Below are 25198 nucleotides of genomic sequence, written 5' to 3'. Positions count from 1 at the left end.
ATATGCTCCAGAGAAAAATAATCTTCTGACCTTCTTGAAAATAACCGTAGAGTTGCTGCCAGGGACCTGTTCCTGTATTTTAAACTGAATGGCCTGCACCCTGAGGAGTATGAAAAATACCTGACGGAAGTCAAGATTTCAACAGCTGTCCTTTAGGAAGTTGTCTACTCGTTCTCCCTTATTTTTGTTGTGACTCTGCTTTAAAATACCTGCTTTCACATCTATCATTACAGATCATAATTAGCATTTGTATTCCTACCCTGCTGCTCACTTTAGGATGTTACAAGACCCCAGAACACTTAGGCCGCACGTCTGGTACTAGATATGGCTGCAGCTTTTGTACATCAGCAGTGCAACGGGATTCATGAGGATCTGAGCAGCTAGCTCAGAATTATCTTGAAGTGAATTAATTAGCCTTACTTTTTTGCAAGGATGGGGTGGAGAGGAGTGTCATTACCCCTTTGCAAGAGTGTTTTTCTGTCTTTCAAGACTTCTTATTGAGATGTGATTATGTTAAACCCATGATTTAGCGTTCACCTGTCTCAAGACTATCGCTGTGGCAGCAGTAGCAGAGCATGGTGTCTGAACAAAGCTGAACTTTGTTGTGACAGTGTTCCATGAGAGCAGGGCACCTGATCCAGCTGGCTCGTTTTGCTAAAATACTGCTTGTGTTGTGTTATGAGAAATTTTGGTCATCTCCTGAAGCCTCTTAGCTTTTGATCAAACTTACGTCATCCCAGTACTTGACTTGATAATCTGTTTAGTTCTTGCTAATCCAATTGCAAATCAGTGGAAGACCCTTTGAATGACTATGCTTATGTCTGGCAGTGTGACAGTGGTGCTGAAGGTGACTAACAATATGACCAGTCAGATGACCTCATGGTTGCAAGTGCTGATGACAGCCTTACAAACATAGACAGATGATGCTCAGGTTTCATCCTAGATTTTACTTGCTCTGAATGACTGGAGACAGTGTGTGACTGCTTGCTGCTTTTATTTATCCTGGCAAAATAGATTTCCTGTTAGAAGAAGTTGCCACCTTAGGGTTTGCCTAATGTTGCCAAATGTTTATTTTAAAGGCTGAGTGGATGCAGCTGTTGGGTTATATACTAGTCCATGCTACAGTACAAGTGTCTTGGAGCTCCTTCAATGCCCAATATCACAGTGGTGCCATTAGCGATCATAAAGTTTAGTATGTCAAGTTGGTCATACCCCATGCCACGTCAGGGGATGCTTGTGAAGGGCTGTTTTGCTCCAGTCAAATAACAGTTTTATTAGCTTTGCCTTTGGTGGGATTGTTGCTAGTTGGTCTTGTGCATTGAGGCCATCAAATTGATGTTGCCAGTGAGAAGAGGTGTTTTGCTTACAGAGTATGGTATTTCTGCAGACATCAGTGAACCTCTTGCACCTCTTCTGCAAGAAGATTTAACTGAAAGAATATCAGAGGACAGAAAGTGTATTTGCTTAGGATACATACAGTGCATGTTGGGATGATCCTCAGTTTCAGCTTTTTATTAAGACAGAGTCTAATGGCTAGGTGGCAAGAGCTTCTTGGATAGGGCTTGAGGGGAGAATGCTACAGGTGAGCAAGATTGCAGAACTCTAGGGAATGGTTAAATGCCTGCATAAAAGGTCTTTGAGTTAAGGCTTGTGCCTTTCTAATTGCTAAGTTCCTTTTGGTTTTGCTGTTCAGCTTTTACTTTTTCAGTCTTCCCCCAGTCCATTCTGTGACTTCAGATCATTATAGGAAGCTGGGCATTATTAATGACATAACGCAGGGAAAGATGCCTGTAGCTCAGAAGAAGATCTTATCTCTGGCTCTGCATAGAATGTGTCTTGCCTTGACCTCTGCTGGATGCAGCTTCCCCATGCCCCAGTTTTGGTTCTGAAGTTTAGCCTGGAGCTCCTATTTGTTTACGTTTGAAAAGCATCCCAGTAAGATAATAGCAGCTAGTATTAATTAGTATTTGTTAGGGCTGAGTGTGCTGCTTCAAAGAATGGTTATAGTCAAGAGTGGTGTTTTCAAGGTAGCACCTTCCTGTATATGGAAGTAGGTTCCTCTGAGAGGTAAGCTGTTTTGTTTTTCCTGGTTCATGTGTTTTTTAACTCTTAGGCCTAAATCCTGTCCCAATGTACAGTTTGACAATGTAATCTTGATATTGTAACTGTTCAAATGCATACAAGGTCTAATTTGGCCCATAGAATTCTCTCTCTCTGGTGTTGATAAATAAGCAGAGCAAAAACCTGGAGTGAGAATCTGTCTGGCAGTTGTGCTGAAAAGCTGACTTGTACACTCCCCCGTAGACCTTGTTTACTTAGATAGATAGCGAAGGACTTCCTGTAAAGTAGTTGAATAACAAGTTCCAACATTTCCTGCTACTTCGGTGATCAGTCTTTTCACTTACTCTATACTTCAGATCTGGTTTGTACTTGTATGTGTGCTTTCTGGCGTAACATGAGAAGGAACTCTTTCTTACAGTGTTAGTTTTTAATGCTGGAGTTGCTTTAGCTCAGGACTGTTGTTGAGGGAAATGTATTTTAAGCCTTCTTTCCTTAAATTGGGCCAAAAAATGATTATGAGATTGCTCTTTTCCTGCTCTCACTAACTTTTTGTCCAAGTGTTTGACTTCTGTTGGCTTGCTCAGGTGTGGAAGTTTGAGGTACATGTGTGTTACTTCTGGAGGGGATTTGGTGTGTAATTCCCACAGCAAGTGTATCACCTGCCCCCGTTTACCTCTCCTAGGTTTGGAGCCTGGCATTTGGGATTCCCTTTGGATGAAACTTAGCCATAAGATGCAGTCTTGTGTCTAGGTGTTTGTCTGTTTTGGTTAATGGGCAAGACTAGACCTAAATTTGAAATAGTCTTCTGGAATGTGTAGTGTGAACACATTAGTAGGTCTTCAGTCTTGCTCTGGATGTCTGCTCTTGGCGTAGCCTGCTACTTGCTAGTGTAAATGTAGCTTCAGAACCCAAGATGTGTTTGTGAAAAGAGGCATTTAAGAGCCGGTTGGGTGCTCTAGGGCAAGCTAAATACCAGAAAATCCATGCAGGCAAGAATTGTTCTGCATGCTCATTTGGAGTTAGGTTTTAGGGAATATTAGGTAATCCAGTCAGTCTACAGATGAGATTTTCTTTGCTGGGGAATTGTTTCAATGTAATTGTTGCAGAACTGCAGTCTGATTGCTTGTTGGGCAGAGAATCTGCACATTAGGAAGCCTACTTGAAAGTTTGTTGGAGTCAGTCTATCAACCATGAGGAAAAAAACTTTTGGAAACCAGGCTTCATCTGTTTTCATGCTTGTGGAGTTTTTTCTTTGCCATGTGCTCAGTTCTAGGCAGAATATGTTTTTGAGCTTAACAGCAAGGCTTTTGATACTGTTTCCCATAACATCCTCATAAGGAAGCTCACGAAGTATGGGTTGGATGAGTGGACAGTGAGGTGGATTCGGAACTGGCTGAATGACAGGGCCCAGAGAGTTCTGATCGGCGGGGCAGAGTCCAGTTGGAGGCCGGTAGCTAGCGGAGTTCCCCAGGGCTCGGTACTTGGCCCGGTCTTGTTCAACTTGTTCATCAATGACCTGGACGAGGGGATAGAGTGTACCCTCAGCAAGTTCGCTGATGACACAAAACTGGGAGGAGTGGCTGATACGCCGGAAGGCTGTGCTGCCATTCAGCGGGACCTGGACAGGCTGGAGAGCTGGGCAAGGAGGAACTTGATGAAGTTCAACAAGAGCAAGTGTCGAGTGCTGCACCTGGGGAGGTCGAACCCCATGCACCATTACAGGCTGGGGGATGACCTGCTAGATAGCAGCTCTGCTGAGAGGGACCTGGGAGTCCTGGTGGACAATAAGCTGACCATGAGCCAGCAGGGTGCCCTTAGTGCCAAGAAGGCCAATGGTATCCTGGGGTGTATTAAGAGGAGTGTGGCCAGCAGGTCGAGGGAGGTTCTCCTCCCCCTCTACTCTGCCCTGGTGAGACCCCACCTGGAGTACTGTGTCCAGTTCTGGGCTCCCCAGTTCAAGAAAGACGAGGAACTCCTAGAAAGAGTCCAGAGGAGAGCTACCAGAATGATAAAGGGACTGGAGCATCTCCCCTACGAGGAAAGGCTGAGAGAGTTGGGCTTGTTCAGCCTGAAGAAGAGAAGACTGAGAGGGGATCTCATCAACGCATACAAATATCTTAAGGGCGGAAGTCAAGAGGACGGAAGCAGTCTGTTTGCAGTGGTGTCCAACGACAGGACTAGGGGCAATGGATGCAAACTGAAACACGAGAGGTTTCAGTTGAATATGAGGAAGAACTTCTTCACTCTGAGGGTGGCAGAGCACTGGAACAGGCTGCCCAGGGAGGTTGTGGAGTCTCCTTCTCTGGAGATATTCAAAGCCTGCCTGGATGAAGTCCTGTGTAGTATGCTCTAGGTGAGCCTGCTTCAGCAGGGGGGTTGGACTAGATGATCTCCTGAGGTCCCTTCCAACCCTTGCGATTCTGTGATTCTGTGATTAACGTGACAGAAGATTTCCTTTAAGGGAATCTTAAAAATTTAGTTCTGCCCTCCTGTTATGATGCAGGACTGACTTTAATGCTTTTGATTCTTTAATCGGCTAGTACTTGGTCCAACTTCTAGCTATTTTATGGTAAAAAGGCGTTTCTCTGTGCAATGGTAGCCTGCTGGGAAGTGATTGTTTTCATGCTGTTAGACCCAAACGTCTGGCAATAAGCAGTTTTTCAGTACCGGTAACTTGGCTTGTTCCCCTCTTGCACCAGTGTAACCCAGGAATTCCCAGCATAACATGTTCTCACTTTAATCTTCAGCTTAAGGTGAAGATTTAAAGTCCTCCCTGTTGGTCTTGGCCCATAAATTTAAAGCATTCCTCTTTGTACAGAGTCTTTCAAGAAGTCAACTGCTGCTGGTGGTTAGTGTAATTCTTTGTCCTTTTTTTCTCAGACAGCAAGTTAGACAATGAGGTCAACGTAAGAAACTCTGGTCTCAGCCTGAGCTGAAGTCTGTAAATCTGAAATGAATGCTTGTAGCACTCCTGGGTACAACCTACTTGAAAATAGGGAGGAATCCACTGCAAAATATGGTTGTTAAAAATGGATGTGTAATTCACAAGGGATGCGTAATGCACGGTAGGTAGAACTCCAGTATTCTTCTAAATAGGAGCAGTCTCTAGTCAGAAACATGATGTCTGCAGTTTGCAGCATGGAGAACTTTCAGTGATTCTGGAGTTTGACTTCTTCATCTTGTTTGGGTCTGGACTCACTCTTTGGGTGTTAACTGTGTGAACTCTGAAGCAGTAGCAAGACGTCCTGGTTGTAGGGGTTAGGATTTAGGGGAGTATCGCAGGGCCCCAGGTGAGGATTGCTCATCTGCTGAAAGTGATGGAAGTTGACCAGGACTTTTAGAAACAGTAGTTTCAGATGCTAAAATGGTTAATGGTTCAAAACTCTGCTGGGGAGGTTTTGACTGGATATTAGGAAGCTTTTCTTTACTGAGAGGGTGGTCAAACACTGGAGCAGGCTTCCTAGAGAGCTGGTTGATGCCCCAAGCCTGTCAGTGTTTAAAAGGCATTTGGCAGATGCCCCTAATAACATGCTTTAGCTTCTGGTCAGCCCTGAAGTGGTCAGGCAGTTGGACTAGATGATTGTTGTAGGTCCTTTCCAACTGAAATAGTCTATTCTATAAAAACAGAAGGAAAAAAAGGCTGTCTTGTCGGATCTGTTCTTAGACTATGCCTCTCTTGCTGACAATGTCTCTTGCTTAAACCTATTCCATTACCTTTCCAATTGCACTTATGTGATAAAATTATTTCAGCACAGGAAGGGACTTTTAATTCTTACTGCTAGCAAAACCCCCAGTACTTGGTTATTCTCAGCCAACCTGTGCAGATTCTGAAAACACACTGCAGAAGTACAGGATAAATAACACATTTGCTTCTTTCTGTGACATGGTTTTGAATCCTAGCAGATAAAGCAAATGTTTTGTCTGTAAAACTGAAAATATATCAGTGCAATACTGCCTTTCAATTTGTCTAGTCTTGGGCCTTTGCCTTGCAGGTAATATTTTTGAATGAGGACTTAAATTAATACTAAGGACTACATTTAGTGATTTTTAAAGTTGGATATTTTGGAGACTACTTGCCTTAGAGGTGTAATTGAAACTGGCTTTCTTAAACCGAATTCTTAACTGGGATCTGTGCTTGGGCCTGTTAGCCCAAGGCAGTACTCGTGCTGTAGGGCAGTATGAGAAGAGTATCAAATAGAACTGAAGAAGTGTCCCATAGGTGACTTCATCTTTCTCAATTAACTGCCTGATGAAATTGTTCATTGATGCAGCTTTTTAAACTGTCATGCTGACACAAGGTCATATGTTTCTTGTTACTTTGCAGGAAATTATTATAGAAAGTCCACGTCATCTGGATTACAGTATACTGCATATAGCTCCCAGCAGGAACCTGTAAAATTCCCTGTTCTTCCTGGAAATAGAATAAGTTCTTAACAGGAGGTTACTTATAAAACTGGTCTGAAAGCGGTGCATTTTGTTACCCCACCTTTTTCCTTAGCAACTCTTAAGTGGCTGCAAATGAATCCTTTAAATTTTTTAAGACTTCTTAGAGGTAACGTTGGGAAGTAAGATTTTGTGTATCTGCACAATGCAGACCTGCGTGGTAGTTCTTTTTGCTATTGTCAGGCTGGCTAGTGTGGCGTCTCTGTGCAAATGCTACGTTTGCTTGACTGACTGTGGAAGGTGAGGTAGAAAAGGGTGAGAGAACATGAGTAGGAAGACATAGTTGTGCAAGTAAATATGTAAGTATTGGCTTCAAGCTTCATATGACCCTCAGATACCACTAAAAAAGCTCTACATCTCTCCATTGGATTTGAAAGGAAAGGTTGAGTAATTGATTCCCTCCCCTAAGATACAGCGTTAAGGAAGCCTGCAGAAGCAGATGATCATGAGAACCTGGGGTATCACTTCTAGGACAAGGCAAACGCAACAAAGTGGCTGTGTAAATGTGGGGGACAAAGTGGTGAGGTGTCTGGACAAGGAGAGTGGACCTCACTTGGTGCCCTGGGAGTGAAGATACCAGCTGGGTTGGGTTTGAGGTATGGAATGTGAAGTTGTTGGGAGCCGAACTTTGTATTGGGGGCTACCTCTGACTCCTAGCTTTACGTCTGCTCCTGGACTGCTGCTGGATAGTGTGACAGACCTTGGACAAATGAGTATTGATGTGAGAGGGTATGATTTTTTTTTTTATTATTTTTTCCCCTAAAATAAAAGGAACCATTTGGATCCAAGTCCATGTTATTCAGCACTGTGTAAGTTCACAAGCTAGGAAATAAAACTGAGTAATTTGGACAACAAATGGAATTAAACAGAATAAGTAAAAATGAAAAAACCCTTCGTTTTAATTATCACTACCAAAGAAATACTGCTGAAGTTTAAAAAAACAAATGCTGCAGTATTGCCCTTCAGCACGTGACAAAGATTCAGGTTGAACTTGCAACTTCTTGTGTTGACACTCACTTGTGTACCGTTACTATTAGTGGTTGGTTTCAAAATAATATTTCTGTGTTTTATGTGGAAAGAGCCAAGTGCTGGTTTCAACTTACCCATATTTCTTACTGCCTGTCACTGGCAAGAGATCCTGCAGCCATTTGGGGGACCAGGGTTGAAAGCAGTAAAACAGTCTTTAGAGCACAGTAAGAATGAGGCAAGCTCCTGCATTTTGTAGCAAGATAAAATTAATATCAGAATAGTACTGTGTGTGACCTTAAAGTCTTTGGCTTCCAAGGATGCAATCTGTTGGCTTAAGCCCACAGAGCTTAGAGGATGAAGATGGAGCTCATGTGCTCTTCTGTCTGTGCTGAGAAGTGTGGTCATGTGCAACGCTGAGCAAGCACATCATCTACCATATCACTGTTATCAACCAGGTGCTTCTAGAGTAACTTGCTGTCATTTTCTTGAGGTCTTTACTGACAGATTAATATATGGAATCATAACACTGGGCATAAAAGACCTGGAGCATAGACCTCTAGTGATGGACCGTCTCTGGTGGCCTCCCTGTTGAATCAGATACTTGCTGATCTCTTAACTGCTGAATTGGTGTTGTTGCAGGTTCAGGTCCAGGTTCAGCAGTCACCGCAGCAGGTCTCCGCCCAGCAGCTCTCTCCGCAGCTCACTGTCCATCAGGCTTCGGAGCAACCAATACAGGTCCAAGTGCAGATCCAAGGCCAGGCACAGCAGCAGGCATCCCAGACAATACAGAGTCAATCTCTTCAGAGCCCCAGCCCGTCTCAGCTGCAGGCAGCTCAAATCCAAGTGCAGCATGTGCAGACTGCCCAACAGATCCAGGCTGCAGAGATACAGGAGGAACACATACAACACCAGCAAATCCAGGCCCAGCTTGTGGCAGGACAGGCCATTACTGGTGGCCAGCAGATACAGATCCAAACAGTTGGGGCACTGTCACCTCCACCTTCTCAACAAGGCTCTCCGCGCGAGGGAGAGCGGCGGATCAGCACTGCTAGTGTCCTTCAGCCAGTAAAGAAACGTAAAGTGGATATGCCTATTACTGTATCGTATGCTATTTCAGGGCAGCCAGTTGCCACAGTGCTGGCCATTCCTCAGGGCCAGCAGCAAAGTTACGTCTCTTTAAGGCCAGACTTGTTAACAGTGGACAGTGCTCACCTGTACAGTGCCACTGGGACCATTACTAGCCCCACTGGAGAGACTTGGACCATCCCTGTTTACTCTGCTCAGCCACGTGGTGACCTTCAGCAGCAAAACATAACCCACATCGCCATCCCTCAGGAGGCCTACAATGCCGTCCACGTCAGTGGCTCACCGACGACACTGGCTACCGTGAAGCTGGAAGATGACAAGGATAAGATGGTGGGAAGTACTTCAGTAGTGAAGAACTCTCACGAGGAAGTGGTGCAGACTCTTGCTAATTCGCTCTTTCCAGCTCAGTTTATGAATGGCAACATCCACATTCCAGTGGCAGTGCAGGCTGTGGCAGGGACATACCAGAATACAGCGCAGACGGTGCACATATGGGACCCGCAGCAGCAACAGCAGCAGCCCACACCCCAAGAGCAGGGGCAGCAGCAGCAGCAGCTACAAGTCACTTGCTCAGTAAGTTAAAACTGCTTCTTGGTCTCCGTCCATGATTGTTGTTACATGCAAATGTTGTGGAGGGGGGGGGTGTCAGCGGACAGCTGGTATCTGGGAAGCAGAGTTGCATCTATCTCAGTAGCCTGGGTGTGACATAGGGCATTTCACTCCTGATAGGTGTAGGACTGCAGAAGTGTTAACGTTGGTATGTAATTGTAGGGTGCAAAACTTCCCAAAAGAAATTAAGTCCTGATCTTCATAGTGTAAATTAATAGATACACGCTCATTGCTAGTCTCTTCGTAGCAGGTATTCTGAGGTCTGCAGTCTTCTGAGCTGTTCTAGGGGTTGCAGTGGATGATTGCAACAAAGCAAGGTGCACAAGTATACTAGTCACCTAGTTACTGGTTACTTTGTGTTATCTAGCACATGGAGTCCACAGCAGATCCAGTGCCCAGGTAAAGTGTTGAAATCTGACTAGTTGTGAGCAAACTTCATGGATCAGGTGTACCTATCTGTAACACGGTGTCCTGCTTCTGGTAAATGCCTGCTGTGCAAGAGCAGAGCAACGAGCAGAGCAACGAGCAGTGGCAAGCAAGCATCTCTTCTTAGTGCTTGGCAAACCTGGCAGCCAAATCTGTTGCTGGTTTGTTTTTTGTTTTTTTTTTTTTTTTTTTTTAAAGGCTTTGTTGCTAAATTTACGCCATAGGTTATTTCGAATTCGCTTTTAAAACTTGAATAACTAGGGCTATTAACAGCCTCTCATGTATGTACAAATGGATATAATTTATCTTTTATTACCAGAAAATGAAAAGTGATTGATCTGTTGGAGCCTGTTTTTGCTGAATGGAATGAAGGCAAAAATATCCAAGTCTGCTAGCACAAATGTTGTTATAAATTCTTTCCTGTTTATAGCTAACACTGTTGGCTTTATAAAGGCCTATATGCCCTCTACTTCATCAGTAAGCGCTGAAGCAAGGAGAATTACTTTCTGTAGCCATGTCTGATTGTTTCAGAGTTGATTATGGGCTATAGCCCACCAAGGTCTTCACTGAAAAGGGCTCCCTATATCTCTCTAGAAAACTTTCAGGTGCTGGATGCCCTCTTTTATAAAGCTGTACTTTAAGCTACAGCTTATGGGTCTTGTAATGCATGGGTTTTTGTCTGGTTGGGGTTTTTCTGTTTTGTCATGTTCAAAGAGCCTTCTGTAGCTCATATTTTCCATGTATCGGTACTTCAGAGATCACTTCATTGCTTTCAGTTACTTGAACAAACAAAGTTGATAGAACTTCTTGCCTTTCTGCTAAACAGGAGTTTTAGACTTATTCTAGGGTCTTCTAAGAGCGTGAACTACATTCTTGGGGTCCTTTCTGAGGTGTTAATTCCATAATTTCTTTAATAGCTACTTGTAAATCTTCTACGAATGCTGTGTATTTTTGTGCACAGTGGTCTGCAATTTTGGGGTATCAGGCAGTTTTGTGATACTAATTCGCTGGGTGTTGCATAGGCCCCTAAACGCAGAGGCAAGTCCAGGAGTCCTCTAGAGGGGCAATAAAGCTACTATAGGTGAACTCAGACTTTTGGGGCTTGTTCCTCTTAGAGCTGTGAGACCGAGAAGGAATTTAACTGCTTGCCCCATGGTGTCCTCTGGCACTGTGCTGCTGTGGGATCTGGGCAAGTTGCAGCTATTTGCTCTAATTTGAAAAATGTAAGTCAGTTAAGCAGCTGCCACTTCAGCCTGTGTGCCTGCCTTCGCACTGGACAAGGTGCCTGTGAGGTCAGGGCAGAAGATTGCCACTTAGGTGGTTAGCTCTGAAAAGCTTTTTGCTCTCGAGCGTAACGGGGCAGCACTCCAAAGGAGAGTGGAGGCTCAATCCTAGCTCCTACAAAGACAAGGTGTCAGTTCACCCTTGGACTCCTGTCCTTTTTAAGACAGAGGCTTGCTTGACAACTTAAATTTTGTTGCCATCTGCCTTGATAAAAGCTGGACCCTTTTGGTCACAGTCTCCCTCTGCAACTGGTGGTAGATGTTGCTGTGATCCCAAGGCTGATGAGCAAAGAGCTGTTAGGAGCTGATGTGAAAAAAACCAACCTGAGGCAGTCAGAAAGTCTTGGCCTCTTGCAGGCTTTGACTCTTTAGCTGGTTTTTTGTTGTACTAAGTAAGGTACAGGTATTGCTGAAGTCTCTGTGCCATTTTCATTATGGTCTCTAGTACTGTCAGAGCAACTTTCACTGATGATTGACACTTCGCAGTATCAAAGGAAAAGTTACTTCATTATAATGAAGCCTTGCTTTTTGGGCTGGCTCTTAAGAAGGAGAAAGCAAAACTTTTGATGTAAGAATTGTTATCTCTGTTACATTCACGGTGCCAACAAGAATTTGACTAAGGGCTGTAAAGCTTCAAGTTAATCTGCCTAATTGAGGTAGCCATGAGACTTTCTGTGGCATGGGATTGAGAAGCTACAGTGAAGAATGTAGAGCGAGTGCAGCTGGAGGGCTCACCGCTCTCTCTGGGTAGATGCCATCAGTTGCCTGTAAAATAAGTTTCAGTCTGAGGTAGTAATTCTTAGTGACTTAAGGTCCTGCTGCAAAATAAACTTCCAAAGGGTCTAGAGATCTTTTCAGTCTATAGTAGGTCATACAGTAGCTAGTCCGTATTAGCAGTATTTGATAGTTTGAGAGCATTTCATTGCAACTGAACTAATGTTTTGATGCTGGTGTTCTAGTCTGTTATTACTTTAAACCTCTTACAAATTGATTAATCTTACCAGCTGTTGATGATAAGAACAGAGCATATCTATTCTGTCTGCCTGTTATGTACTGAATAATGAAGAGAACCTGCCCTTGATGGGCAAGGGGGGGAAGGATGCTAGCAGTGTATAACACAAAATTGTACCCAGAACCTTGCTCAGGGCAGTTTAGGTTTGGAGCAGCCATGGTCCGTAAAGCTGATGGCACCTTGCTGTTCTTCAGTGTCAAGGGCTGGTGGTCTCTCTAGCTGCTCTAACCCTCAAGGCTGTGTCTGCAACGGGCCTTGGGCCACTCTTGCAGTGAGATGATGGTCTTCAGTGGTGGTTCAGAGTGACGAGGTGGCTGAAGCCAAGAAAAATGCATTGGAGCAAACAGTGCTTCAGAATCAATAGTCATCTGTTTCAGTGTTTGAGGGGAGACCAGAAGTCTGTTGTTGAGAGGATTTGAGCTCTGTGAAGATTTTTGCCTTTGAATGTACTGACTTAATGCTATTGCAGCAAGAACAGCTCGTGGTTGCTACTTTTTGTTGAACTGTTGCATATCAAAGTGGTTATATAAACTGAAATGTTTTCTTCCATAGGCTCAAACTGTTCAGGTTGCTGAAGTTGAACCACAGCCACAGCCACAGACTTCACCTGAACTTCTACTTCCAAACTCTCTGAAGCCAGAAGAAGGGCTTGAAGTGTGGAAAAGCTGGGCACAGACCAAGAATGCAGAGCTGGAAAAAGAAGCCCAAAATAGGCTAGCACCTATTGGAAGTATGTGTCATGACAACGTGGCCTGCCTTTCCTTTCAAGCAGGATTAGGAGTGACTAAAATGTTAGCTGTTTACCGCTCTGGAAAACACCTTTTTTTAATCAGTGATTGGGTTTTTTTAAATTTAAACTTTGATTTAAGTTGCAGCACTGATTCTTGCATGCTCCCACTGCCATAGGACTTGTTCTGAGGAAGTTGTTAGCTCTGTGCTGAGCCAAGTTGAGCACCAAGGCTGGTAGCAGCAGAGCAGGGCACTCACTGTATGACTGTGGTGCCTGGACAAACAAAATGGCTGTGAGTGCCAGCCAAGCTGTTAGAGCAGTCATGGACTGGAGTTGCTGTTTTCCTATTGCTGCAGGGCAGCATTTCATTGTAGGCATACTAAAAGAAGGCAATAGTCATGCAGTTGGCAGGGCAGGGAGTCTTCCTGTCAGATTCTTGCCCATTTATCTTTTAGTAGATCTGACAGCCTAGGATCTTGATTTATTTCAGCTTTCTTTATTATACTGGGAGCGTGAGGTAGTACTGGGCCTGCCAGATAGAATGGCAAAGCCAGAGATGTGGGAAATCATTCCTGAAAGATTGGCTTGAAATATGGCTTTATGGCTTAAATAATATGGCTTTGTTTTGTTTTTCCAGGGCGTCAGCTGCTGAGGTTCCAGGAAGATCTCATCTCTTCAGCTGTGGCTGAGCTGAATTATGGTCTATGCTTAATGACACGAGAAGCTCGAAATGGTGATGGTGAACCCTATGATCCAGATGTGCTCTACTATATCTTCCTGTGTATTCAGAAGGTAGGGGGAGGACAGCTATATGTGCAGCAGAGCTGTGAGTGTTCTCGGCATGTATCAGGAGGATTCTCTGTTTTAAGAATGGAGACTGTGGCTTCTATTAAGCTTCCCAACTATTTCAAAAGAAAAGTCTCTTTACTTAACAAAAAAAAAAAAAAAAAAAAATCAGATGAAGTATAATTAGTGTGCAGCAGTGCTTTCACCTACTGAGTTAAGTTTGTGAAGAATTGTTAATAACTGAGTTCGATATCATGGTGAGAATAATAAATCCTTTTAGATTTTTTTGGCGGGGGGAGGAGGCTTGGATGATGTTTGAGGAAGTTGTCAACATCAAAACTTGATCTAGTTCAAGCTTTAACAGGCAAGAACTTAGCTTTGCATGGTGGAGGAAGTCAGAGCCAGTAATATTAGCGTGTGTTCTGGAAGTGCTGCAGGAACAGAGTTAAACTCTTATAGGAGAATTGAGCATCTCTCCTTAACCTGAAAAAGTAGTGTCCAAAGGACAGTCGTGAGAGAACTTGCAGTGAACACACCTGAAATAAAAGGTGAAATCCAACCAGCTTTACTTTCTAAGATGATTTCTCCTTTCTGTCTTAGCGTTCCCATGACAATAACTGAGATTACCTACCCCGTACCAGCCTTGGTGCAAGGGTCCTTCCTCTTCTAAGTAGAATGTTTTAGTCTTCAGTACTGTGCTGTAAAATGCTTGACTAATGGGGTATGTGGACTATTAGGATAAGGTCTGGTCTGAGGAATATACTCATTACCTCTGTACTGGACTGTGTTGTGAATCTCTTGCAGTATCTCTTTGAAAATGGCCGAGTAGATGACATCTTCTCAGATCTCTACTATATTCGGTTCACTGAATGGCTGCATGAAGTTCTCAAGGACGTACAGCCCCGCGTTTCCCCTCTTGGTAAGAATTTCTGTTTAAGAACTCTAAAACTTTCCTGAGTTTGGAATGTTTAAACTGAACTGCAGCATGAGTGTAGTCAGAATAGAAACCCTTTAAAAGTACTTAATGTCCCTAGGATAGCTCATACTGGTCAGAGAGAAAAATGTTGCGTCTGCAGTGAATGCTGAGGTTATTGCACATGCCAGGCTCTAGCCCTGATTGTTGTTGAGGATTGTTTGTCTATCCCTTGTCACCCACCAGAAAGCAGATTGTTGGGACTTTGTAGTGTCATGGGATTGGCTTACTTGGAAGCCAGCTGATCCTTGATCTGAATCAAGCTTCCTCATCTGAAGTACTAATACATCTTGCCTCTACTATATATTGTTACTTTGGGAGATAATACAACACTGTCATGCTGCCACGTAGCCAGATGGGTACGGTCTGCAGGACCAACTGAATGTCAAAGAAAAAAAAAACAATGCGTGATTAGAGCCTCAAATGCCGCAATCAAATGCAGCCCATCTCAACCCTGTATTTAGAAGATGATGACAACAGGGGTGAGGGGAGCAGTTCCAGAAGAGACAGATTTTGACGGAGTTGCATATGAGAACTAGATTAAGAATTGCATTTTCAGAGCACAGAAACCTGGTTTCTCATTACTTCGTTCCCTTTGATCTGATTAGATGTCAGTGAAGAAGCTATTGCTTGTGTTCAGAAAAGTAGCTGATGTTACAGGCTAGATGGCTAAGTAGCACCGTGAGTTTTGGAATCCTTTTGTTTTCACTCTGGCTGTTTGATGTGTACTTTGTCATTCCACAAGCCCCAGAGTTCATACTGCTGTCTGTTCAGTCCAGTTTATCTGTGTAGTTGGAGTATAGTATTTCTCTTCTACACAAAGGAGGAAAAAATCTGAGAATCAAAGGATTACTCATGTGTCCAAATACATCACTTGGCACTGTGTGCTGCACGCGGGGCCAAGAGCTGATTTGTTACACTGGCCTGCCTGCTCTCACATATTATTGGATTAGGAGCATCTGCATTGGAGTTGAGCCATTAATTAAAAGCTGTTTAAGTGCATATTTATTTCTCTCTGGGCTGGGATGTATAGGCGTGTTGCAGAAGCATACTTTCTGCAGCTAAATGTTGCCGTATGTATACCCATGTTTCCTAACTGTACCTGCTATTTAAAAAGTTACTTGCACAGTAGTGAATCTTGAACATCAGTGAGGATCTCCTCCTCCTCCTCCTTCCCTTGAGATGTATATGTTCTGCAATACTTACAGACTAGAAAATGCTGCCTGTGTTCATTCTGTGACTGTCTCCTGGCATGATGCTGACTTCTGATTATTGCAGGTTATGTCCTCTCTAGTCATGTAACAGAAGAGATGCTATGGGAGTGTAAGCAGCTAGGAGCTCACTCCCCTTCCACCTTGCTCACTACACTGATGTTTTTTAATACAAAGTAAGTACTTAGGTCTTTGGGAATCTTGGGGAATAAAAGAATTTCAAACGCCTTAACGGGGTTGGAGGAAACTGCTGCACTGGATTAGGGTGAAATCACAAATTCTGAATGGTTGCACACAGAGCTTTCTCACAGCCCCATCAGGCAAAGAAGATGTAGTGCAGCGAGGAAATGAGCTAGCAGAGGGGGAACTGAACTTGTGGCTGTTGCATGCTTTGCTGCTGTAACAGTCTTTAACTTGGTGTTGGTTTGAGCTTCAGCTGGCTCATGATGAGTAAAGATAACTACCTTGCTGTTGTGACTGTATCCTTTACTTGCCTCTGAATGTCCTGTGTTCTCTTCTTGCTGCTCAGATACTTCCTGTTGAAAACAGTAGACCAGCACATGAAGCTGGCCTTCTCCAAGGTGTTGAGGCAGACCAAGAAGAACCCTTCTAATCCCAAGGATAAAAGCACGAGTATCCGCTATCTGAAGCCTCTTGGCATACACCAGACAGGACAGAAAGGTAGTATCTGGAAGTTTTCTTTGGGAATATTTACTTACTGGGCTTGAAGGAAGTGGATGAACCTGGAGATGCCTGCAGGTAGGGCCATGAGAACCCAAGGCTCTGGTGATTACCTTCAGCCTAGCAGCATGAGTCTTCTGTGCGTTCTGTCTGAGAGAGCGTAGCGCCTTCTAATAATAAGCCTGGTGGCATACCTTACCTGAGGCATACACGACTCATCAAGAGCTAAGAATAACTTTTTGTTACTTTTGTTTTTTATGGGCAAAAGGGTATTGGGTGTAAGTGCTTATGAACACAGCGAGAAACTTCTTTGGGAGGGCTTCTCTTATCTTGACGCATGTGAACCCATATAGAATCCATATGTAAGTACAATCTATCCTCTTAAAAGCACAGACTCAGGATTTAGCTGAGGCATTGCAGTCTCAGTAGTGAGATTTCTCTCATTTTGGGCATAGGTAGAAGAGAAATGGAAAGAAGGATGTGGGTGGGTCGTGATCTTCAGTAGCCTTGGGATAAAGCAAGCTCTCCAAATAATGCTTTGAGCATTTATAACCAGGTGCCTCTGCCCTGGAACAGCCGTGTGTCTCTTGCATGGTGACAAGGTGCTTCACGGAGTGCCGAGGCTGTATGGCACTGTTCAGTTTGCTGTACTTAGAGTGTCTGACAGACTTCTGGGGGGCTGGTTTGTAGTTACAGATGACATGTACGCAGAGCAGACTGAGAATCCAGAGAACCCCCTGAGGTGTCCGATAAAGCTGTATGACTTCTACCTCTTCAAATGGTGAGAGCTCTTGTTCATGTGTATGGTTGCTGCTTGTCTTCTGTGACTGTTAAGCTACATCTTGTGGCTGGCCTAGTTTTCAGGGCTGTGTTTTATTGCTGCCACAGTTTCTATGTTTGCATAAATTTACTTCAACAGGGAGGGGTGTTGATGTGAGAGGGTGGGATTTACTCTGATGGCATGTAAGTTGAACTTCTGTGGTATTTAAGAGACAAATCCTGATTTGTGAACTGGCTGCTCTTAATCTTGTACTCACTCTGGAGGTTTGTTGCGTTGGCATGAGCTCACTGTTCTGCCTGTGACTTGCAAGTCATCTGGAAGCATCCACTACTTGAGATGAGATTAGGGTCCCGTTCAAATTGGCTTCTGAACAAAAATGAGGACTTGCTATGGAGATTGGAGGGACCGTCAAAGGAATCTCCTCTAAATTATGGTTCTGATAATTAATGTAAATGTTCCTCTGCACAGATGGGTCTGCAGCTAGCCTGGATGTGAAAATACCCCATCCTTGCTTCAGTCTGAAAGACCCCTAAAGCCATGTGTGTGTTTATACTTGCCAGTGTGAAATAAAAATTACTTTCTTGTAATTGTCACTATGACTTTTTAAGCTTGGCATGGCTTAAACTTTGAGACCACTGTTGCTGCTAGATGTGACTCCATACCTTCATGTCTCACCAGCCAGATGTTCACTGTCAGGATTTGTGAAGCCTGGGGCGAGGACAGAGGTGGTCTCTCCCTCCCAGGACATTCCGTTAGTTGGGTTATTTCTGATCTTCCTCACACAGCCCCCAGAGTGTGAAAGGCCGGAATGACACGTTTTACTTGACACCGGAGCCAGTGGTGGCCCCCAACAGCCCTATCTGGTATTCCATCCAGCCGATCAGCAGAGAGCAGATGGAGCAGATGCTCACCCGGATCCTGGTGATACGAGAGATTCAGGAAGCTATTGCCGTGGCTAATGCCAGCACCATGCACTAAGGCATCCTTCTTGGCTCAGAAGGGGTGGGATGGGGTGACGGGGGAGGGACAAGCAAAGATAAATTGTACAGACTTTTACACTAAAGGAGATGCCTAAGTTTTTGGTTTTTTATTGGTGTAGTTATGAAGCCCTTTTAGGCTTCTTCTCTTTAAAAGAATCTAAAGGAAAACCTACCCATTGTGTATGCTACCCAACACACCAAACTGTTGGAACCATTGGAGGCTGCATATCCCCTGCAAGCTGGGAGCTGTGGAAAGCTGCTGGTTGACTCTGGTTTTTTTTATGATGTAGAAAACATGAACTACAGGATTGGCCTGGATGGCTGAGGCCTCTGTCTCCCTGGAGCACGTGCAGCCTAGAGGGCACAGAATGATGGATGGACCTGCTCAGCCAGCGGAGGAGAGGCAGGCATCTTCTTTTCTTGTGCTTGGACGTTAATTTGCTGTTATCTTGGAAGGAAGAGGAGAGAGTGAACTGCAATTGTGATTTATACAAAAAAACCAACGATTTCTATTCAGACCTTTAAGTGACATTTTTAGATGTTAAAAGTACAAACTTTACCACACTCTTCTTTTTTGGCCTAACATTGAGGCCTTAAACCTTGAGGCTCCTGTGCCTGATGGAATTCTTGTAACATACACTTGTGTATCATATAAAGATACCACCCTGTTTCTCTTATGTATTCTTACTCTAGTTGTTTATTAAGAATGACGAGCACGTCTTTTCAACATGCCATTGAACAATGTGTCTTTATTTGGGGAAGAGTGAGCTGTGAGGGTGGGGGGGGTCATTATACAAAGATCAGTATGCAAACTGGTTGTTTTCATCCCTGTTTGTGCTTTCCAGCTCGACTCCACTGGACTTCTTTCACCCCTACAAATTAGGAAGGTAGAAGGGGATTAACTTCCGTTGAAGGTCCTGAATGTCTGCTTGCTGATGGAAGCTCAGTGTCAGGCTAGGAACATGGGATCTGTGAGACCAGATCAGACTGTCAGTCTGTCCTAATGTTCTGTGGCCAGCCTGTGAGGCTTCACCCCTAGGCAAACCCCCCTTTCCCCACCTTTACAAACGCATCACACCAACGGCATGATGGAGGGGTGTTGGAGGGAAAAGGCCTTCCAGGAGCAGCATGTGGCTTACTCCTGCCATTTAACAGCCTTTTCACAGTTTTTAACACAGCTGTGTAGCTTCTGGCATCATTCATGATCATAAACCCCAGCCCTGTAGCCTTGCCTTGCTGCATCTTAAATGGTTGCTGTATTTTATATCGTTATCAAATAGTCTGCTCTTTTGAAGCCAGCGGGTAGCCAGCCATGCTTGAAATGGGAGATCACTCTAGCCAGGCTTGTTTGCCACCAGCTTCTTGGATGCAGAGAGATGACTCTGCTTCTTGAACTTGTCTTCCCTGCTTCTCCATCTCATGTCCCTTCCCTGTTCCAAATATAGATATATATTTAAATATATGTTACAGTAAAAGAACTTAAACTTGTGTACAGGCAAGCAATTTTTCTGAAGCTTCTGTTGACCAGCACCCGTCTGTATTGAGAAGGAAGGTCCGCCATCTCTATCGGTTGTGTGCAGTGTAAATCTGCACATAGGATGAGAGTAGCCATAATGTTCCCTGCCTTTGTGCTCTTGGTCAGTGTTGAGGTGTGCGGGCTTAGAAAGACTGCAAGCCTCTGATGCTTCATATTGATGTTGGTGTTCGTGGGAAGGCAGATGTGCTTGAGCTGGTTGTCAGTATGAGCAGTTTGTTCCTTGTATAGGACTCTGTGCTCAAATAAGTGCAGAGAGGTAAAGTAGCAACACACTGTTTATTAATACCTGTACTCTAAAGTAGACTCTTAGCTCAGTGTCTGCCTTCAGAGTTATGCCAGGGGGAAATAGCCCCAGGTTGGTGCCCAGATCCCAGTGGGTGAGTTGGGAAGATGGTGCCCGGGTGGCAAGGAATGCTGGCAACACGTACCCTCAGCTCAGTTCAGCTGTTGGGAGCCAGCAGTTACCTCCTGGTAGGGTGGCTGTTGGGATCGCTAATACTGCTGCAGCTGTTGGAAGCTTGTAATCCCTTCGCCATATATCTTAGTGACTGGAATGTCCATTTCTGGCCCTAATTTAAGTATTTAAGGACATGGTTAGGGGCAAACTCCCACTGTTTCAAGCGGCTGGTCATGCTTGTTGCTCAGGATGCCCCACGGGCCTGCACAGAGTGGGTTTCCCAGTTTGTCCTGTCTTCTGAACAGTTGCAAAGATGTGAGAGAAACCTGCGCTCAAGTCCCAGTGTGTGCTCCGCAACACTGTGTGGGAAGAGAGCTCCAGCATGCCTGCACCTCAGGGTGAGATGCTGCTTTGTCTGCCTCCATCAGAAATGCAGTGGGTGTTGAAGTCATCTGCCAGATACCCTACCCAGTGTACAAGTCGCTTTATTAGGTGGTCTTGGGAGTCACCTCTTACTCTAAAAATTGCCAGAAGCTGGAATAACTTGACAGAACGTTTGGGCAGTTCCAGGTTAGGGGTGAACAGATACTTCAGCTGAGCTTTCTGGGGAAATGGAATTCCATGTTAGTTTAAAATTCTAGATTGTGCACTCTCCTTGCTACCCTAACTGCAGGATGATCTAAAATCTTTGTAGGGGAAGAGTTCTCCTTGATCTCGGAGTACATGGCTTCAGAGCAGGGGAGCTTGGCACACGGTGAGCTGTGGAGATCTCCTGATGATTGGTTTTGTCCTGACAGACGGAAGTGTTTCCATTATTTTCTCATTGTTCAGACGTACATAGGAGAGGGATTTGCTGACGCAGGAGTGGACTGCTGTACTGTTCTGTACTGTCTCATCAGAATGTCCACCGTGTTAACTTCATTCCCTATTTTTAGAGACAATCGATATACTGTGACTTAAGGATTATTTTCATGGGCCTGGCTTCTAGTCTGGCTCTCTGGAGCTAGTTTAAAAGGTACAGTATTTCTAGAATATAAATACTGAGTTCTTTGATAGCGAAGAACATGATCTGCTCCCTTTTAGGGGCTCATAGGAAGATGTGCACAGAGTAGCACAGACAAGTGCTGTGGCTTAGGGTTGCTATCCAAGTTCTGGGAAAAGTTCCCAGTCAAACATGTAAAATAGCTTTTTAACACTTTCCTATAACCAGCTTGACTGCTGCTTAAAGGGCATTCCCCCCCTGGCTCCGAGAGTGCCAAACCGCTAGCTCTTGTATGCGTGTATATATTAAACAAGAACTCTCCATGCCCTCTGCCTTGTATGAGACAGACTGAAAATGCATCGATCTCTAAATAAATAAAGCTGAGAAGTCAAGCTAGAGACCCTGCGTGGTTGGTTTCAAACTATGCCCATCTTGTCTCTGTGGTATGAAAGGAACCATAGAAAGCAGAGCATGACTGACTATTGTAAAGCACCTCACGTTCTGACATGAGACTCGTGTATTGTCCTATCTCTTGACACTAATAGCGTTGCTTTCCTAAGGAAACTTGTAGCCTCACACACTTGTCTGTGGCACCGTTAGATTTTCATTTACTTGCAAAGAGTTCAAGCATTTCATCTAAGTGGTAATGGCTGAAGCAGTGGAGAGTGGACTAGAGAGTGGTTCTTCACTCCTGTCTAGAGTGGTGAGTAAAGGGAACAGTCTAAGAAACTTCATAGGGCTCTCATCTGTTGGCTGCTTCACCCCTAGCGATCTCCTGGATTTTAGATGGGAGACAAGGTCTGAAGCAGTTCCTGAACTGTTCTGCCTTGGACCCATGAAAAAAAAGACTTAATCTGATGCCTAAATAAGAATCCTCTTCAGCAGTGTTGCTCCTAGGGCAGAAATTAAGACAGTCTTGTTCTCAACTGCATCAGGGCTACTTGTCTGCCTTGGTGTACCTAGCATGGATTAGGCCATCTTCAAGCCTCCTGTGCTGTGATAATGGATCTAGCAGTAGAAAAGAGCCCTCTGAGCATATGCAGGGTGGAGGACTTGCTGATGCTATAGTTGCTCATCCTCTTGCTGGTCTGAGTGCTGCCAGATACTGCCTGACTCTGCGCAGACCAACCAAACTATTCTCATCTGAGTTTAATAGCGACTTACCTGCAATTAGCATTTGGACTCTTAAGTCACTGTTAAAGTGGGATACAAACTGTCTTCCACCCTGTACGGGGCTTTTCTCCCCATCTTCTTGCTGGAGCTGCTCCTCTCAAATACTACAGGGAACGTACCTTCTCCTGGTGTTTCAGCCTGTTCTGTTTCACTGGTGCCAATGCATAGGAAAGAGCCCTTCTCAGCTCGAGCATCTTCCTCCCTTAAGGAGCATCTCGCATCTTCTTCCAGAAGTCTCACTGACACACTGCCCCAAAACCTCTGAAGCAATCGCTGTGTCCCCTACTTGGCGGTTCCCTTTGTTGCGTGGCTGAAGCGCGGCTCTCAGCACCACGGTCGCTTTCCCTGTATAACATTGTGCATGGCAGCCACGTTTGCCTGCTTCTCCGCTCTCGTTTGAGCTCATGGGAATGGGGAGGCAGATTGAACCCAATTACAGCAGCAATAAACCGCATCTAGAACTTGAGAGGGAACTGCAGGAGAGAACGAGGTGGAGGGGATGTCTCGGAAAGGCAGGGTCCAGTTGCAGCCCAGAGCCTCGCTTGATAATGAGTGTGCAGCCTATATGCAAAATAAGTCTTGTCTGTCCCTCCTGTGTTGACCCTGGTCTAAACAGCACATGTGATTGGCATCCTGCAAAGTGACCTTCAGAACTCTCCAGTAGCTTTGCCCCGTGAGTAACTCACACTACAAATCATTTTAAAGAGATGCACTCAACTATTTTTTTAATTTAATTTTACTCTTATATTCTCTGCTCTTTGTAATCTGCTTGGAAATAAAATGTTTTTCCCTGCAGCCTTTGTTGTAGTCTGTTTGAGAACCATTAAACTTTGTCTGGTGTTTCTATCGGAACAGAAGCCAACTTGCCTGTTTACTGCTGTGCCCGTGCTCTGGTGTAACAGCCGCGATCAGCGCGTGCCTCCCAGGTAGGCTTCGCAAACCTTTGGTGGTGCGGTCCTTATTTAAAATAAAGGGTAGAGACACCTGCTAAACTGATCTTGGCCTGGCGCGATGCCTCCCATTCTGCTGACCCTGTGACAGGTAATGCCGACGCGAGAGTGCGTGTCCTTGGCAGGCAGCGTTTCCTTTGGAAGGCTGCGTTTCTGAGCTCGGCTGCTAGGTTGAGTACCTTGGTGCCTTCGCTGGTTGCTGCTTTCGGGGCTGTGAGCCGAGGCGCTTCATGTACTGCACAGGACAGTGCTTTGTTTTTCTTACAGCTCCCTAGCCCCTGCAGACAGTGAGAAATCAGCACCTGCAGACAGGTGAGAATTGAGATGGGAAGTATGTAAAGCAAAACCAGGGTGAAATGCAGTCTTTTATGGTGGGCTGTCAGAGAACAAGAATCAAACCCCTGTGAAGTTCAGAGTGTAGCATGAGGGCAAGCACTGAAGGTGTGGCTGTAGGAAGATGGTGTTGATGTTGCCATTCACAGCAGTAGTAACAGCATCTCTACCCCTCTCTTGAAGTTTCAAGTGGTGTTGCGGATCCTTGTCACTGGCTCTCGGCTACACAAGGGCTGCCTTTTCTTAGTTACATGAGGGTCCCTGGAAGCCACCCACCCCCTCCCTCACAACAAAGTGAACATCTCTGCCCTGAGGCATGCGTCTTCCTTTCCTTCTGAAAACAAAACCACAATCTGGTGGGAAACGACTGTAAATTGTAGAAGCTGCATCCTCTCTTCTGTGCAGATTACTACTGTCGAGACCAGACAAGCCACCTGAGAGCCCTGCTTCTGTCCACAGTATGGTTCACTCTTTTGGGCTTTTTTCCCCAGTGTACAAGGGCTGTTTGCTTAAGAGTGTTTTGGGAGGCCTGAACAGATGCGCCTGTTCACATTTCCTGTGTCCTATAGCTGGGTGAAATGAATAACACATTTTCTTAAAGCTCTACTTGCTGATCTTTGGACAGGGATTTGATCTACTGCAGTAAGAGAGCTGGAGGTGTAGGAGCACCACTGTTAGTTTCCTGAATTTGTTGGTGTTAAATACTGGGTTGTCTCAGAGAGACTGTCGTATGGGAGCAGGGTGAGAAGGGGTCTGGTCCTCTCATTTCCCTGCTTCTCCGAGGCCAGAGCTGGTGTATTGTGACAAGTAAACCGACCCTCAGAGGAGGAGGTTGTTCTGTAGCCTGTAGTACAGGTGCTTTTCCTGACACCCAGATGGGTCTGCAGGGAGGGGAACACCTTCACCTTGGAACGAGCCGAACACTGATTCCTGCAACTCTCCTCTAAGGCAGATCTGTGTGTGTGCCCGTCTCCCTCCGGCAGGCACAGCCCTCCCTGCTCCTGCTACCGCTCTGCTCTGAAATCCTCCCTCTGGCCGCCCTCTGTGGCAGGGGCAGGAAGGTGCTAGGCCGAGACCCCCTGTACGCTGTGCAGTGCCGCCATCCTCTTCACGGTATTTGTGTGTATGGCCTGGCCTGGTGGCTTCGGGAAGAGGGGGCCTGTGTGAGGCCAGTGCCCGGCGGGGATCACTTCAGGTCCTCCCCCGCAGGACTGCTGCCTCCGTGCGACTCCCCCTCTCCTTCGTGCCTTTCGTTCCCCTCACGCTGCCAGGCAGTTGCCTCGCTTCTTCCTCTTGACTTCCATCCTTCTTGCAGATAGCTTCCGACTTACAAAGTTGCTTTGGGTTCTGCTGGTGTTCCAGCGCTGCGTCCACCCCAGGTCGAACAGGCACATTCTCCTCTTTCTTCCGAAGCTGCTGCAGCGTTCTGCGCTGAACTCTTTACTTGGAGGGTGACAGAGCCCTGGCACAGGCTGCCCAGGGGGGCTGTGGAGTCTCCTTCTCTGGAGATGCTCAAAGCCCGCCTGGGTGATGTCCTGTGTAACATGCCCTGGGAGAGCCTGCTTTAGCAGGGGGGTCGGACTGGATGATCTCCCGGGGTCCCTTCCAACCCCTGTGATTCTGTGAACTCGATGTGCCCCGCGGGCCGTGTCCGTCAGCGCAAGTCACCCACGGCCAATCGTCGTTAGCTCACTTGCTCAGCACGTGTCCCGCCATACGGGTCGCGCTCGTGTAAGCAAAGCTGGGCCGTGTCACGGGTTCAGCTCCCTCCTTGCTGCCCCCTTCCCAGCCGCTG

At 45.4% G+C, this 25198-nt stretch overlaps 2 protein-coding genes across 4 annotated transcripts in view; both read left to right on the top strand.

Annotated features, from left to right (window-relative positions):
- QRICH1 (glutamine rich 1) overlaps positions 1-18760 on the top strand; it is a 24476-nt gene extending 5716 nt beyond the window's left edge. For 2 of the 3 annotated variants that reach the window (XM_009648378.2, XM_035903780.1), the window contains 8 exons: positions 8113-9132; positions 12442-12619; positions 13257-13411; positions 14210-14324; positions 15657-15765; positions 16119-16270; positions 16961-17051; positions 17837-18760. In XM_009648378.2, the coding sequence (XP_009646673.1) occupies positions 8113-9132; positions 12442-12619; positions 13257-13411; positions 14210-14324; positions 15657-15765; positions 16119-16270; positions 16961-17051; positions 17837-18029 (2013 nt within the window). In that variant the 3' untranslated portion in view covers positions 18030-18760. Of the gene's footprint in view, positions 1-8112; positions 9133-12441; positions 12620-13256; positions 13412-14209; positions 14325-15656; positions 15766-16118; positions 17052-17836 lie in introns of those variants that run through there. The other variant, XM_035903781.1, reaches the window with a different exon arrangement.
- Positions 18761-21593: 2833 nt separating this feature from the next.
- IMPDH2 (inosine monophosphate dehydrogenase 2) overlaps positions 21594-25198 on the top strand; it is a 15951-nt gene continuing 12346 nt past the window's right edge. Inside the window, exons 1-2 of the mRNA XM_035903809.1 lie at positions 21594-21650; positions 24387-24516. Coding sequence (XP_035759702.1) covers positions 21594-21650; positions 24387-24516 — 187 coding nt within the window. The remainder of the gene's footprint in view (positions 21651-24386; positions 24517-25198) is intronic.

Source organism: Egretta garzetta, unplaced genomic scaffold (assembly GCF_000687185.1).
Source record: "Egretta garzetta isolate BGI_Z169 unplaced genomic scaffold, ASM68718v1 scaffold91, whole genome shotgun sequence".
In the NCBI taxonomy this organism is placed as follows: domain Eukaryota; kingdom Metazoa; phylum Chordata; class Aves; order Pelecaniformes; family Ardeidae; genus Egretta; species Egretta garzetta.
Note: the sequence above shows the minus strand (reverse complement) of the source record. Positions and strands in the feature narration are given on the sequence as shown.